At 33.8% G+C, this 18,115-nt stretch overlaps 1 protein-coding gene across 1 annotated transcript in view; it reads right to left on the reverse strand.

The window, feature by feature from the left end:
- The window catches only part of PCBD2 (pterin-4 alpha-carbinolamine dehydratase 2), a 52,249-nt gene extending 34,913 nt beyond the window's left edge, over nt 1–17,336 (reverse strand). The window contains exons 1-2 of the mRNA XM_031953027.1: nt 17,139–17,336; nt 7,453–7,584 (exon numbers count right to left, since the gene is read on the reverse strand). Coding sequence (XP_031808887.1) covers nt 7,453–7,584; nt 17,139–17,234 — 228 coding nt within the window. The 5' untranslated portion in view covers nt 17,235–17,336. The remainder of the gene's footprint in view (nt 1–7,452; nt 7,585–17,138) is intronic.
- Nucleotides 17,337–18,115: the final 779 nt, after the last annotated feature.

The following is an 18,115-nucleotide window of genomic DNA, read 5'->3' on the forward strand; positions in this document are numbered from 1 at the left end:
CCATTTCACATTTCTATACCTAACTTGCCCCAACTATAAAAAGTGATAAAAAGTATCTGCACTGCTTACTTAAAAGGGTTGTGAGGAAAGCCCCTTTGTAAGAAGTAAAATAGTGATGATGATTTCTTTACATCATCAGTACTAGCACCAGTTGTAACACAGCAGCACAAAGGGAATTACACAATAAAAATATACTGCCTTTGGATCCAGGATTAAACAGATTGAATCTAAGCGTCTGCTCCATGTCTACATTTCAGGTTTATTTAGGAAGCATTATATTTGCAGAGTCAGGTTGAAACTGCTATGACAAGATAACTCAATTAAAGTCTGCTAGCTGTCAATACAGCCATATAATGAAAATTCATCAGCAATGTTTACTGACTAGATAGAACTAGTTTGACAACACAGGTAAATGACATATGATTACTTAATAGCAGTGCATAAATAACTCCTAAATTAATATAGCTTAGTTTATTTTTGCAGGACATTACTCACGGAAAAGTAATTTAATATGTGTCCTAGGACACAGCAGATCTTCTAAACAGGTTTCACTCTAACAAGGTATAAGAATTATTATAAGTGCCAAGAAATCCTGGGCTTTGTTTCCCTATGTCAGTTTCTCTATCGCTAAACATTTTTGACTGCTATAGTATATTACAATTGCCCACTATGGGTCCATCTTGCTCCAGTCTCTCGCCACTTCAATATACCCTATATTTAGCCACCAAAGTGATTTTCCTACAATGCAGTTCAGAAACTGTAACACAGACCCTTAATTCAATAAATTCCAGTGAACTTCCAGGAGCAAATACAAAATCCTCCATTTGGCATTCAAAATCCTTAAAAAACCTGCCTCCTCCTACCTTTCCAGTCTTCTTTTACCTTGCTTTCTGCAATGGACTCTTCAATCCAATGACTCTGGATTCTTTGTTGTTCCATGAACAAGCTGTTCCATCTCTCACCTCCACATTTTCTCTGACTCCCCCCCTCCTTCCATAGCATGTTCTCCATCTTTATTTGTGTCTACTAGTTTCCCTGGCATTTTTTATGTTCCAACTAAAATGCTAAGTTCTACAAGAAGCCTTTCCCAACATTCCTTAATTCTGTGGCCTTTCCTCTTTTAATTATTTCCTATTTATCCTCTATATAGTTGGCTTGTACTTATTTGTTTGTAATCTCCCCATTAAACTGTGAGTTCCCTTTGCCTCTTTTTTGTATCGCAAGTGCTTAAGTTTAACAAATGTTTTTTTTTACTACCTGAATCTTTATCCATCTGACCTATCCCAAGAAGACACCATAAGCACAATCTATTTACAATACATTATTTCTGATAAAGGAAAGAGAAAGTGCTAGTAATTTATTTTTACTGGAGAACAAGAAAACCAAAAGCAATCATATCTAAGGACTAAGGTAGAAGAAACAAACGCACTCATGTTCTGTCACATCGTTTTTAGTGGGGTCTCCTCTGGGGCTTACAGAGTTAAAGATTAAGCAATGAAATCAATCAATAAGCATTTATTAAGCACCTACAACATGCCAGGTATTCTACTAAGCTGTAAGGATACAAATAGCAAGAATGAAACAATCCCTACTAACAAAGAACTAACATTAGAATGGAGAAAAGAATGCAGCTCTTTGGCCTGGTGTTAAGAAAAACAGTGATGCTGCTGATGAATCACCTGTTAGTTATATCAGTATTTTGAAATCACCAGAGTAAATAAGTAGATTCAAACCTACTTAAACCTTTTGGAAAACTACAACTGTGTAAACCAAAAGTATCAGTCACAACTCTGCTACAGCAGGGGAACTGGTACAATAGAACAAATTTGAAATGGAACTGAAAAGAGCAAAGAAATAAATTTTACTTAAATTCTCTTTTAAGAGACTGTTTTCTGTAAATAATGGATCAACATTACCAATTCATATTAAACATACTTATGCAAGACTAGCAATACAAGGCCTAAGCAATATAATTCAAGTTATTTTTTTTGTCACTTAAATTTAAGGCAATTAATTTGTGATTGCATTATATCAACCTAATCTTACCTAAAGTTTCTTACAAATTTAAACCATTCATACTAAAGTTTCTTATTAAAGATAGCAATTTACATAAATGAAATTTATGTCTATGCATTTCATAAACATTTCTTGATCTTACAATAATTATGGTACTCATATGATAACATCTGTTGATATTTATAGTCTCTAAAACCTGGCACAGATTTAACCCACATAATTTTCCATGTATCAAGTGTATTATCTGTAAAAAGCAATAAAAAGCAATGAATGCATTAATCACACAATATCATCTGCAATACATAAATCTGAAATTTCTTTCACGTCAACTCAACTGCTTTTTATTTTTTACACACCTGATTTTACACCATCTGTAAAAGGGCAAGACAAAGACCACTGAGGAAATTATACTTCATGACTGTTGGACTTCTACTAAATACTCAGACTAAATCCTGTAAACAGAAGATTTATAACATAACTAAGAAAAAATGATGCAGTTAAAAGTCCATTTTTATTAAAGAACAGTATAATGACCACACCAATTTCACACAGCAGTTTGGTTTCATATTTGCATTTTCTGGCACCTGTTTTAGATTTCCCAAAGTCTATCCAATGCATATGTTTTTGAAAGTACACGTCAGATCTACATTTTGAGTAGTATATAAACAGGGTAGAATAAAATGAATAAAAAAGATAATGGTTTTAGCCTTCATTTCTTCCTGAATACTACCATTCCCTAGAGAACATAGACACTGATACAACAAACTCCAGCTGCTGAGCTCCAGATGGGTCCTACAGTACCTAAGAGTCCCACTGGAGTCTCAGAAAATAATAGTACACCAATGTATCCACCAGCCTGAATTTTACCATGGGGTCCTAGAGGGAACGTAGAGGAGTAGAGGGAAATGATGGGACTTCTCTTAAATTCTGACCAAAATCATATTAATTTTCAAACTTATGGAAGTTACAGATAATGTCTTTCACATGTTCTATACACCTATCACATTTTGGTTATGTAGCCTATATGAAAAAAAATTAATATGTACACTAAAACAATCATAAAAATCTACCTTTTCACTAATGATAGGATAACAGGTAGTGTCATATTCCACAATAGTTTCCTAGAGGAAAAAAAAAAGACTGGGATACAGCAACAGCCAAAGCACAAATTTTTTTTTGGTTTGGTATACATAGATGTGCTAAACTACAAATTTTTCAAAATAATGCTTTATAAGGCAAGAGGTTCTTTGGATATAACTTTATACTCAACAGCCAGGGTTTTTTTTTTTTTTTTTTTTTACATTTTTCTGTTTTTAGCAGAATTCCATACATATTTCTATATGTAGTTTCTAATGTCAAAGAGAGATTTTAGATATATGAAATAAGGCCAAAACATAAAAATCAAATTAATTCTGATAACTGTTTCATAGCTGGCACAAATTTAAATTTAAAGACTATCAACTTTTAATATGTTAATTACCAGCCTCTTATAGTATTAGTTTCTCAAAGTGTTACTGGAAAAACTAGCATTTTCAATTTTTTTTAAGTCCATGCCCCCTAAAGTTTTTCTAATATATATACTACCTGTGGTTGCCAATCATCTCAAAGCAAATTTACATCACACACAGGCCTTTACCCTTTATACATAGCTAGATCACGCAAAAATCCAAACTCATTTACAAATGCCCCACACCTTTGGGATCAGATATTTTAAGCATTTCCATTTTTATCATGGTATACTTTGCTCTTTTCTATTCTCAAAATAGAGTATAATTTTGCACAACTCATTGCTCTAAAGCTATCAACAAGAGATAAAAGTATCTGCTTAATACACAATACATCTGTAATTAGCATTTATATCCAAGTTTCAATTTATAGATTTACTAGGTATTTGTCCTCATCTGATCTTCAAAGTGAACACAGAGCCTTTCAAAATAATTAGAGAATAAAACTTTCAGACAAAGCCAAATACTTATAAACTATCAAAAATTATCTAAAAATAGTTCTTAAAAGAATTACAAACTATTAGTAACAATATTAAAGAATGTTCCAAATCACTAATAATTGTAAATCAAAGGAAAATAGCTCTGAGATTTCATTTTACATTTATCAAAATGGCAAATATGACATCTACATGAGTAGATTGGGAATAGTTAACATCAGGCCCAATAGTACCTTATTGATGGGGCCGTAATGCAGTACAACCATTTTGAAAATAATTGGACAATCTGCAAATACAGTACAAACAAAAAGCCCATCTTTTGACCCAATAATTCCATTACTAGGTTTATATCCCAACTAGGTTATTGCAAACAAAGTTCTTATTTATGCCAAAATATTTTCAGAAGCACTTTTTGTAACACAATATCAAAGAACTGGAAACAAATTGGGGGCTAGTTAAACAAATTGTGGAACATGAATGCAATAGAATTACCATTGTACTGTAAAAAATAATGAAATGTGATAAATCCAGAGAAGCAGAGAACTATCTATAAGAATTAATGCAAAGTAAAATAAGCAGAGCCAAGAAAAACCATCCACAGTAACTATAACAAAGTAAATAGAAAGAACCACCAGAAAAAATAAAGCTCAAAAGTGAATATTGCAATATTAAAAAGAATACGCATGATTCAAATGAAGAAACATGAGAAAACAATTTCATTCCATTCCTTTGCAGAGGGAGAAGATTCATACATGTACAATTACACATTTTTAGACTTTTTCTATATATTGATTAGTCATGTAGACTTTTCTATTCCCTTTGTCTTTTAAAAATATTTGTTATATGAGATAGCTCTCTAGGAAGGGAAAAAGTACTAGGGAATATTATGATAATATGAAAAAATAAAAGATATAAAAAAATTTATTTAAAAATAAGAACTGCCCAAGACACTAATAAGAGAAATTCAAATCAAAATAATACTAGTTTCATCCCATGCAGCAAATGGCAAAGGTGACAAAGGATGAAAATAAGCAATGTTGCAGAGGTAGTGGAAAGATACTCACACACTCACAAAGACAGTTTTCTGGGAGCAGGCAGAAGTTCAAAGAGAAATTCATACATTGTAAAAAAAAAAAAATTAATAAAATTTTATTTTAAAAAATAATTCCCAAAAATAGAAAATTAAATGCAACTTTATTTTGTAACCTGTTTATCTTAACAGTATAGGAAAATAAAACTATCATCTCCATGTAAAATTTAACTAACAAAAATACTTCAGATACACGGGATTGATGTTTCCTAATTAACAGGAAAAGATTTTATTGCTGAAAATATTTCTAAAATATATTCATCCACTTTTTTGCCTTTTGGTCAGTATTCTACATAATCATTCTTTGTAAAGCTTGAGGTCAATCTTCTGAATGTCAATTATCACTGCAAAATCCGTTATGTGTACAAAGTATAGGACTGAGATGCTAACCAGAAATTATACCCTTAAAAGTTGGTTGATTTTCTGTTAAATTTAGTTTCTTTGATAAATCCCTAATGTTGATTTCTATTCTTGGAATTTGCCTCTTTTTCCTAAAAGTCCGGCGAAGAAAAAAAAATTCCAGCTGATAAAGTGTTCTACTTCTTTGGATTCTGGTTAAATGAAGTTTTGTTTTTTTTGAAAAAAGGAATTTTTCCTTTGTTTTTTTGTTTGTTTTGTTTTGTTAAGCTTAGCACAAGCTAAAACAGCAATTTATCAAAAGACATCTTGTGCCACCCTCAGAATACATTGTCACAGGTTCAAGTCCATTCAAAACTCATCATGGTGCAAATTATAATAAACTTTGAAAATACAACCCCCAACTCTTTATATACTGCTGATATATTGCTCACTGTGACCAGATACCAAGTTCCATGACATTGCCAAACATTTCTGATAACATGAATCAGTATTAACAATCTTCCCTACAAGGACTAAATATCACACCAAAAAGTCAAGAGTAAGACACAATTAAGATCTACTTTACAGTTTATCCATCCAAACAGGCTATAATAATCCCCCCCCCCAAAAAAAGAGAGTGTTGAGGAAGAAAGGAGTCTTTAAAGCAGGTATACATAAAATCCCACTAAATACTATTATCAAGAGCATTTTTCCTTACTTATTTTTACCTGGTGTCATCAAGAATTATATTAAGTGATATAAATGAATGAAGCCTTTGTCCTCAAGTAACTTCCCCAGATATTTTTCTTTGTTTTGTGTGAGACATAAAAATAACAATAAATATGAATAGAATTCATAACAATATCTATATTCTGTTTGATGGGCTGAGTGAAAATAAGTCATGAGCATTGCACAACCAAAGAGAAAAAAGCAAAACACTTGTCTCAAAAATCACAATAATCATAGTAGTAGAAGGAGTAATAACTTTCATTTATTTAGTACTTACTATGTGCCAATTAGCACAGTAGCAAATAGTATCTTATGACCTTCACAGCAACCAAAGGTGATAAAAGATATTATTATTCCCATTCTGCAGATGTAATAGGGGTTAAGTGATTTTTTTTTTCAGACAGCTAGTGAGTGTCTGCATTGAATTTGAATTCAGGTCTTTCTGAAACCAAGTCCAGTACTCTGTACCATCTAACTACCAAATAAGAGATTAAGGATTTTTTTTTTAATGCTCAAAGTAGAGTTTTGAGGTTAGAAGGACAAGGGAAACTCTAATGCCAATAACACCTGGAAATAAGAAATGATAAAGGGACACTTATATGAAGAGTAATTTGAGCAAATATGAAAAGGAGAGATAACAGGATAGGTAATAAAACAATGCAAATAGAGATCTTAGAAGCATTTAACATAGGGTTTTGGAGGAGAGATCTTGACTCTGGATAAAGAACATGGGAGGTAAATCAACTGAGTCCAAAGCCTAACCAATCAGCTCTTTGTATTTACTCTGTATATATTTTACATTTACTTACCTAAGTATATGTAATTCTCTCTAACAGAATATAACTTTTTGTGGGGGGGTTTTGATATCCAAATATATAGCACATTGCCGCCATGGCACACAGTAAGCATTTAATAAATGCTTGATAAATTAATGAATCAAGAAGGAATAGTGTTTTCAACCCACGTAAATGCCAACAAGTATCAATGAAGGATAAGCTTAAGGAAGGAATACAGCTTCCAAAAAGGATCAAAACTCTGGGAAACAACTTAAATCAATGGCAATCCTTCCACACTCATTATGACCTTAATTACCTTCCCAACTTGACTATCTATTTTGACTATCTCCTTGTCTCCTAGAAGGCTTGGTTCCTTTAATGGAGTGCTCCAGAAAACTGACCCTGTAACGTATTTTGATTTCATATTTACTTAAAGACCAATTCTGTCTTTCCCCAGGAGAAGATTTCCCAGTTCCATCCCATCTATATATGTAGTGAAGAGCAAAAGCATCTGAAATATTTACAGCATAAGATGACAAAAACATAACACCAACACTTACCTGATTAAAATTTTTGAAACAGAATTCTTTATATATAGCATCTCTTTCATTTAATTCTGACCATCCTGAGGCTTTGAGGTCATGTATAACTTGATTCCTTTCTTCTGTTGTTAACCAATGAGATTCTGCAGACTGTTAAGAAAGAATAAATATAATCAAATGAGAGTTTGGGCATGACTTTAGTTTACAAATAAAATTTATTACATTTTGTATTGACATTAAATAAAGTTTTTTTTTTTTTAAAGATTCATGTGCAGAATGTTTGTGGCAGCCTTTTTTGTAGTGGCTAGAAACTGGAAACTGAATGGATGTCCATCAGTTGGAGAATGGCTGAATAAATTGTGGTATATGAATATTATGGAATATTACTGTTCTGTAAGAAATGACCAACAGGATGATTTCAGAAAGGCCTGGAGAGACTTACACAAACTGATGCTGAGTGAAATGAGCAGGACCAAGAGATCATTATATACTTCAACAACAATACTATATGATGACCAGTTCTGATGGACCTGGCCATCCTCAGCAACGAGATCAACCAAATCATTTCCAATGGAGCAGTATGAACTGATCCAACTATGCCCAGAGAAAGAACTTTGGGAGATAACTAAAAACCATTGTATTGAATTCCCAATCCCTATATTTATGCCCACCTGCATTTTTGATTTCCTTCACAAGTTAATTGTACAATATTTCAGAGTCTGATTCTTTTTATACAGCAAAATAACGGTTTGGTCATGTATACTTATTGTGTATCTAATTTATATTTTAATGTATTTAACATCTACTGGTCATCCTGCCATCTAGGGGAGGGGGTGGGGGGTAAGAGGTGAAAAATTGGAACAAGAGGTTTGGCAATTGTTAACGCTGTAAAGTTATCCATGCATATAACCTGTAAATAAAAGGCTATTAAATTTAAAAAAAAAAAAAAAAGATTCATGTGCAGCCAAAGAAACTTTAAAAGTAATAGCATCAAATTTTGACCAATTGATAAATGATCAAAAGATAAAAACAATTTTTTGAAAATCAAAACTCAACACTATATAGTTGTATGAAAAAAAATATGAAAAAAAAATCACTATTGACTGGAGAAAAAGTTAAAACAACTTTGAGATATCATCTTACACCTATCAGATTGACCAAAATAATAGAAGGGGAGAGCAACAAATATTAGCGGGCATATGGAAAAACTGAGACACTAATTCATAGTTGGTGGAACTATGAACTGGACCAACTATTATTACTAAAAGGAGCAATCAGTAATCAAACCAAAAGAATTATATACACAGTTTTATAACTGTGTATACCCTTTCACCCAGAAATATTACTGTTTGATCTATTTCCCAGTATGATTAGGAAAAAAGGAAAAGAATTTGGGTTTTAAAATATTTATACTGTAGTTCTCTTTGTAGTGGAAAAGAACAAGAAGTTATAGGGATGCCTGTCAATTGGTGAATGGCTAAGTGATATATGGTTGTGATGGAATATTACTGTTCTATAAAAAATGATGATCTGGTTGAGTTTAGAAAAATATGGAAAGATATTTCAGGAAATAATGAAAAGTGTAATGAATTTTGAACCAAGAGAAAACTGTACATAGCAACTGCAATATTGCTCTAAGAAGAACTTTGAACAACTAAGTCATTTTTAGTATTGCAAATATTCAAATTAAATTCAAAGGATCTATAAAGGAAGAGGTTATCCACACCAAGAGGAAGAACTGATAAACACATATAATATGATTTTACAGATACCTTCTTTTGGGTCTACTGGTAGCCTTTTCAAGGGCAGTGTGAGGAGGGAGGGAGAAAAAAATTTAAAATATACAGCAAAGAACAAAATAAAACTTAAAAGGAAGAACAGAAAAGTACGGTGGTTTTGAAAACTATGTGTAGTATATATTATAGTTTTTCAAAAAAAAGTATAGTGTGAAATGCAAATTCATGGTAATAGTCTACATTTATATACTGCTCTTTATATTTATATACTTACTTTTTTTTTTAAGATTCATGTGCAGCCAATCAAATAAACTTTAAAAGTAATAGCATCAAATTTTGACCAATTGATAAATGATCAAAAGATCTCTGTGTTATATGAAATAACAAACACAATGAATACATAGAAGCATGGAAAAAACACATGAAATGATACAAAGTGAATAAGCAGAGTTAGGAAAACAATGTATACATTGACTACAATGATGTAACTGGAAAGAACAACCACAACAAAACTGAACATCAGAAAATTATAAAGAACAAGCTTGGCCCTGAAGAAGAATCCTGATAAGGTATCTTTCCTTCCCCAAATCTTGTGCAGACATGGGAGTCCACAAATATGGAACATAGAAAGCTTCAATATGAAGTAAAATTTTTGTAATATTGTTGACTGGTTTTGCTGAATTTTCTCTTCCGCTTTTTGAAAAAAATTCTTTGTTATAAAGCCTCGCTCTTTGGAAAGAGGGTAAAGGAAAAATATGAGTGATGTAAAAGCACATTATTTGTGTTAAATTTGTGTTAAAAAAAAATCTGTTTTTTTTATATTAAAGGTACTGAAAAATACACAAAAAGATACAAATAGGAAGTGAAAAATCTAAATCAACATTTTTCAGAAGTCACCTGTTTGCTATATAAAGTACTTATCCTTAGCATAATATAATGCTTCATCTCCATTTTCATCAAAATACAAAATGAACTGCTTTTCCAAGAGTGTGGATAAATATATTCTGTAGTTCCTATGCTGTCTGCCAGCAACGGCATGTTCTCTACAGATGTCACCCAATGTTAAGGATAGATCAGAAATCTGTAATCAGAAATCAGAGATACCTCTCTCAACCTCATCTCAAAATCAACATGTTAAAACAGAATTTGTGATCTTTCCTCAGAGCCCTTTCCTCTTTCTAGTTTTCCTGCCCAGGGAACCATGATTCTCCCAGTCACTCAGACCACCAGTGTCAAACATGCTCCAAATAGTTTAAAATGTAATTGGAAAATAATTAATAAAATAAAAATGTAACAGACAATGGATATTATGTGTTTTTCTGAGTACAAACAATCCTCAGGGATCCTTATGTACAGGTTAGTGATCCCTGTTTCTACCTGAGTTTTGACACCACCGACTGGCTCCCAACCTTTGTGTTATCTTCAATTCCTCTTACAACACTCATTCACTCTATTGAAAAGTTTTGTTGTTTTTTTTTTTCCTACCACTACCACATCTCTCATTTATGTCTTCTTCATAGGGTATACGGGTCCTCCTCCTGCCACACCTGGATGACCACAATAATGGTTGTTCTCCCTGCTGCAAGTCTCTCCCAACTCCACTCAGCTGCCCAAGTGACCTTCCTAAAGCACAGGTCTCACCATGTCATTCCCCTTCTCTAGTGGATTCCTATCACCTCAAGGATCAAATATAAAATTATTTAGCTCTGAAAGTCCCTGACAACCTGGTGTTTGACAACTACATTCTGTCTCCCTTCTTGATGATATTTCACTATGGTTCTCATGCCTGGGATGTTCTCATTCCTCTCTTTTGCCTTCTAGATTCTCTGGCTTACTTTTTTTTCTCCTGAGGCAATTGAAGTTAAGTGACTCACCCAGGATCACACAGCTAGGAAGTGTTAAATGTCTGAGGCCACATTTTAACTCAGGTCTTTCTGACTTCAGGGCTAGTGCTTTATCAACTGCGCCACCCTCTGACTTACTTTCACAATCAACTTGAACGCCACCTTGTGCAAAAGGTCTTTCCCACTGGCCCTCTCCCATCCACTGCTAGTGCATTCCCCATGAGGTTACCTTCCATTTTCACTATATATATGTGTGGGTGGGTGTGTGTGTATGTGTGTGTGTATAAACATTACATATATGTTACACGCATATAATTGTATATTGTCTCCCCAATTAAAATGTGAGTTCCCTAGAAGTAATGACTGTATTTTTGCCATTCTCTAAATCCCCAGAATTCAGCTCAAACCTTGATAAGTAGTAATCACTTAATAAATTCTTGTTGACTGACAAATTTTCCCCCTCTAAAGCTAAAAGGGTCATATTCCAAGCATAACCACAGCAACAGTAGTATGCATGGTAACAAACTTGACATCTTTTCAAATGTTTACAGAAATTATTTTTATTAGAGAATATGAAAGTTAGTCATGCAAAATGAAGAGAAATCTTCATGAAATCAAGGACTTAAGTCCTTTTTCTAATTTATGTCAAAATAAGTTAAGTAGTTACTTAACTTCTCCTTACAAGAATGTAGCATTAATAACAAGTTCTGAATTCACAGACCTTTTGTTTTCATCACAGCTAACAAAACATAGTATTACAAATAAATAGCATAAGAGGCACAAGTTGGTCTAGTCCATGCTTATCATGTATGTACAATACTTGAAGTGTCTGTGATTTCCTGCAGAAGGTCCCCCTGCCATTGAAGCAGACTGCAAAGATTTATTAGATGGTCTTTATGACTTGCTGTGCTTGCTAAAATTCATCACTCACTAGCCAATCACCAATTATGAGCATCTCTGGATTTAACTCAACTAGTCCTCAGAAAAAAAGATACAAAGTGATTCTGTAAAAGAATACTCAGAACCTTTATAACTTGAGTTGTTGTTGTTTTAGAGCTTGCACTCCACTAGAATAATCTTTGAATACCATGTCCCTCCATACCCAGGTGACACATTAGAGGAGGTAAACACTATAACAACTTTAAATACTTCAACAATATCACCTCAAAAAAAAATTAAAACAAAAAACAATAAATGGTTTCTTACCTGAGATACTGCAATTAAATAGTACACTTAAGTAATAGAGTGTGATAGGTCTCTTCTTTTCCTGGTTAAAGATCACAACTCACCCAGGTCTTTTCATCATGTCTGACTTTTATGTCCACCTGCAAATTCTCTAGAAAGGACCCACCCATTCTTACAATTGCCTGGATACCAATGAAGCATGAGAACTGTTTATCCATTATCCTATGCTTTAGTGTAGGTACATGATTGAGCTACCTCTTTTCCTAGTTTACATCTCTGCCAAGACATCCTTTATAAATCATTTCTGCACAATCAACAAAAAATTGTTCGATAATATATTGAAGCATTTTCAACCTTTCTATATACATCTTCATTGCAATTTGAATGGTTTACAATTTGTTAGTTATAGACTGTGGCATTCTATGACTAATATTCATAAGGCATTCAAAGAATTTTTACTATCATGATACTGAAGTGGTTTGCCATTTCCTTCTCCAGCTCATTTTACAGATGAAGAAACTGGGGCAGACAGGACTAAGTGACTTGCCTAGTATTGTACAGCTATTAAGTGCCTGAGGTAGGATTTGAACTCAGGAAGATGAGTCTTCCACTCTAACCATTGTGCAACCTAATTGCACCTCACAAAAGAATACTGATAGAGAAAAAAAGGAGCTTCTGTTTCTACTACAAAATTAAGGTCACGAATACATTATGAAAAGGAGAATGGGTCTACTGATCCAAAACATCGCATAAGATGTAAGAGTTGGTTGATAGGTCACTAATTTTGCTGAACTAACTTCTTTTTCTCTTTTTTTAATGAGAAAGTTCTCCAGGAAGGGGAAGGGAGAGGACTCTATTATAAAATGTAGATTTTTTTAAAACAAAAGATAACAATAATTTTTCTAAAAGCAACTATGCAACTGGAAATAAAATAGACATTCTTTTGTTGTTCTTTGTATTTTCAGAGCTTTACTGGCACAGAATCTATTCTCTTAATAAATCTTAATAAAGAGATGAAGAAAGATAAGGGTGATGAAGGGCACGTAGACAATGCAAAGCAAGATTCAACAAAAATCTATTTTTTTAAAGGACTGAACAATTTTACAAATACAATCCCCACTTCCTCTTCAATTCTAGGCCCCATTCACTATTTATATAGTTATTGTTGGTTTAACTTCTTATCACAGTCCAGCCAAGGAATTCTTCACACACTTGGTTTTTTCCTGAGATAGTTAAGCCAAACTCTTTTGAGATATAAGGATTTCATTTATGAAACTCTGCAATATTCTGGTGATTGGCATAACCAGCATAATATTATCTCAAAACAGAAGCATCTCGAATTCCCCACCATCTCCAGAGAACCCTCTTCCATGTGAATTCTGTAAAGGACATCCTCTGTGACAACATAAAGCATTTGTTGTTCCTATTTTACGCCTCAAATAAAATGAATAATTATCAAAGTTCTCATTGTTTAAATGATTTAAGCAATCTTATATAAGTCTACCATGCACAAAGCATGTCAAATATGTGAGGTATGTTGATTATTTTGTTCCTTATGATGAAATACTTTTATAATCAAGAAGCAATAAGCAATGATATATTGCATTCTCTCTGCTGGCTGTGTAAAAAGAGTTTGGCAAATATTGCTCGTGAAGCATATAGGACAAGATATGCAACATCTATTTTACACCACTAGGTGGTGGTAAAAGTTAAAGTCTGGATGGAGAACAATAGGGAAAAACTTCAATTGAATGAAAGGAGAATTTTAAGAGTAAAAGAAAATTTTAAGTTTTAAATAACAAAGTATATTGACAGGAAGGTAAAAGACAGAGAGAGATGGACTGACGGGCAAACGGATATATTATGTGAGTATGTGTGAGTTATAAATGTGTATGTATAGCTATACATACTATATGTGTGTGTGTATATATATGTGTGTGTGTATACATGTGTGTGTATATATGTGTGTGTGTATATGTGTGTGTATATGTGTGTATATATGTGTGTATATATATGTGCGTATATATAATGTGTGTGTAAATGTATGTGTGTGTATATATGTGTGTGTATATATATATGTGTGTGTATATATTGTGTATATGTATGTGTGTATATGTCTATGCATATGTGTGTATGTGTACATATATGTGTGTATATGTGTGTATGTATATGTGTTTATATGTGTGTGTATGTATATATGTGTGTATACATATATATGTGTATATGTGTGTATAGATATGTGTGTATATGTGTGTGTATATGTGTGTATATATATGTGTGTGGGTATATATATGTGTGTGTATATATATGTGTATATATGTGTGTGTGTGTATATATGTGTGTGTATGTGTGTGTATATATATGTGTCTGTATATATGTGTGTGTATATACGTGTGTGTGTTATAATTGTGTTGTATATATGTGTATTATATATTGTGTGTATGAATATGTTCCTGTGTTATATATGTGGGGAATAATGTGTGTATATGTGTGTGTATATGTGGTATATATATTTTATATATATATTATGTATATATATATGTGTATTTGTATATAGTTGTGTTTATATATGTAATATTATTTTGTTGTATATGTGTTGTAATGTGTATATATATGTGTGATATTTGTGTTGTGTATGTGTGACATGTGTGTTATATGTATATATATATATGTGTGTGTGTATATATAAATGTGTAATTATATGTGATATATGTATGTTGTATTAATTATTAGTAAATGTGTGCATAATGTTGTTAAATGTGTTTATATATTTAATATTTATTTGTGTGTTATATATGTGTAATGCATATGTGTTGTTAATATGTGTGTAATGTGTATATGTTGTGTATTATGTTTATATGTGTTTTATATATGCTTTGTGTTGTATATATTATATATGTGTTCATATATTTTAATATATATCATATAATAATGGGGAGGTATATATTATGTGTGTTGATATATGTTTTAATTTATGTGTGTATATTAATATTATTATTATTATAATATTTATATATATATATATATTAGGGTTGATAATGTGTGTGTGATATATGTGTGTGTAATATATGTGTGTGTATATATGTGTGTGTGTAATGTGTGGTATATTGTGTAATTATATATGTGTATATTATTTGTGTGTATATGTATGTATATATATTTGTGTTGTAATATATGTGTGTTATATTGTGTGTTAATGTTATATATAATATATGTTGTGTATATATATTGTGTGTATATTATATATTGTGTGTATGTGTGTGTAATATTTATATTGTTTTATATTGTTGTATAATATATGTGTGTAAATATGTGTATATATATGTATGTGTATATATATATGTGTGTACTATATATGTGGGTATATATTTGTGTAATATGTGTATATAGTAATATATTTATGTGTATTATATATGTGTGTATATATGTGTATATATATTGTGTATGGTTATATATGGTTTTGTGTGTATATATATGTTGTATATATGTGTTTGTTATATATGTGTTATGATTATATATTTTAATATATGTGTGTTTTATGATATTGTGTATATATTGTGTAATATATGTTGGTATATATATGTGTGTGTATGTTGTTGTTATATATGTTTGTGTATATATGTACATAGTTGAATATGTTTGTGTATATATTTTGTGTATATATATGTTTTTATTTAATATATGTGGTATATATGTTTTGTAATTGTGTGTGTAATGTGTTAATATATGTATGCATATATGTCTTTTGTATATAATATGTGTTATGAATGTATATATTGTGTGGTATTATTTGTGTGTATGCATATATGTCTTTGTGTATATATATGTGTGTGTATATATATGTTTGTATATATGTATGTGTGTATATATGTGTGTACATAATGTTTGTGTTATATTGTGTATATATATATATTTGTATATATGTCTTGAATTGTTATATATATATGTGATATATATTGTATATATATGTGTGTATATATATGTGTATATATGTGTATGCATATATGTCTTTGTATATATATGTGTGTGTGGGTATATATATGTGTGTATATATGTGTGTATGCATATATTATATTGTATATATTGTTGATTATAATGCTTTTGTATATATGTTGTGTGTATATATGTTTGTGATTGTTTATAAATATATGTGTATGTATATTCTTTGTATATATGTGTGTGTGTATAATATGTGTGTTAATGTGTGTTAACCAATATGCCTTGCATAAATGTTGAATATATGTTGATATAGTGTGTATAAGTTGTGACCATAGGTGTGTCTTTATATAAGTTGAGGAATTGTCTTGTGTAATTTATATTTGTGGTGTGATAAATGTGTGTGTGGTGTTAAATCCAAGTGATCAACAAAAAACCGCTGAAACCTATTGATAACCATAATGCAAACAGGTTCGTGGACTCATTAGAAAGGTTGTTTAATTACAGTCTCGCTCAGACTTAACGTAACCTGATGGGAGGTAAGTGGGAAAACTGGTTTCGCCCTCAGTTTCCAGCAGGCTCCAACCCTACAAGAATGAAGCTTAACACCGGCCGCCCTTGGCATGGGGGGGAGTGGAAGGGTTCGGTTTCTCTGGGGCTGTCCGGCCGCCGCCCTGGTGAGCCCGAGGCAGCTCCCAGAGGAGCCGCCCGCCTGGGAAGGCGGGTCCGAAGCGACTCTGCCCTCGCCAGCCGCGCCGCGCGCGGCCCAGGCCCCGGACCCCTAGCCCCGGCCCGCAGCCAGACCCGAAGCCCGGCTAACACCGGCGGCACGTCACGCTCCAGACATGCCGCCTTCAGGGGAGGGAAGCTGGCCTTGATTCCGGGAGGATTTCTGGGAAGATGGGGCCGGCCCTCCGGCCCCCCGGCGCCGCCCCGGCTGCCCCCGAAGGCGCTCTCCCGGAGCCCGAGACGCCCGCCCGCCCTCCCCGCCGCATTCACGCACCATGGCTGAGAAGCTCCGGCAGGGCCCCGGCGCGAACCGCGGCAGGATGGCGGGGAGAAGCCAGCCCCGGAGCAGCGCCGCCGCCGCCGCCGACATGGGTCCGCGTGTCCGGCCCCGCCCCGAGGCGGCCGAGGAGCTGCCTGCGCCGCACGCTCGCGGCCCAGCCTCCCGGCGCTCGGGCCAGTCCCGCACCTCCGGCTCCCCGAGCCCTTGCGCCTCTTCGGCCGCGCCAGCGGAGCCGCGCTTTCCCGGGCCGCTCAGGCCCTGGCGGGAGGCGGGCGTGGCGGCCGGAGAGCGGGGCCAGGGCCCTCCGGAGGCAGGACCAAGCGTGGAAGAAATAACTTTATTGACACCGAAGGAAGCGTCTGTCTCCTGGAATAAGGTCTGTCCGTGTCGGCGGGCCCCTCCCCGGGTTTCCCGCAGTGCCTGCGCTACCCCAGGCAGCCTGTGCCGGAGAGAGAGGGGAGTTACTCCTTTTCTCACCTTCCCTGCACTCCCAGGGCTATCGCCCGTCGTCCAGACCTATAAGTAGCCTTTGGACCCACTTAGCTCTAGAGGAGAAAGTGAAGCGGGTGACCTGGCACATCCCTCCCTCACTTAAATTTTAGTCACTTGAAAGTCCTGGCATCACCTCCCTGACATGTCATGGTTCCCTTCACCCCCACTTAGTCCCAGAAAATGCTTAAGGATTCCCTAAAAGGGGAATAAAAAGTTATTCAGTGTCCAGTGAACTACTTTGTATATATTTGTTACTCTCTTTATATCTATTCTATATGTATATGTCTTAACAGAATTATATACAAAGTATATTATACACGCTTATATCATATATATATACTGATAGATAAATATATATTAAGATGTTCTGAACACTTGTATTCTCTTTCTATTTATCTGTATTTAGATAGAATATATAATTTTATATAGTATGAAATTTGGCAGAATTCTATTTATTAGAATTAAAACTGCCTGGCAGT

This window comes from Sarcophilus harrisii, chromosome 2, assembly GCF_902635505.1.
Source record: "Sarcophilus harrisii chromosome 2, mSarHar1.11, whole genome shotgun sequence".
Lineage (NCBI taxonomy): Eukaryota > Metazoa > Chordata > Mammalia > Dasyuromorphia > Dasyuridae > Sarcophilus > Sarcophilus harrisii.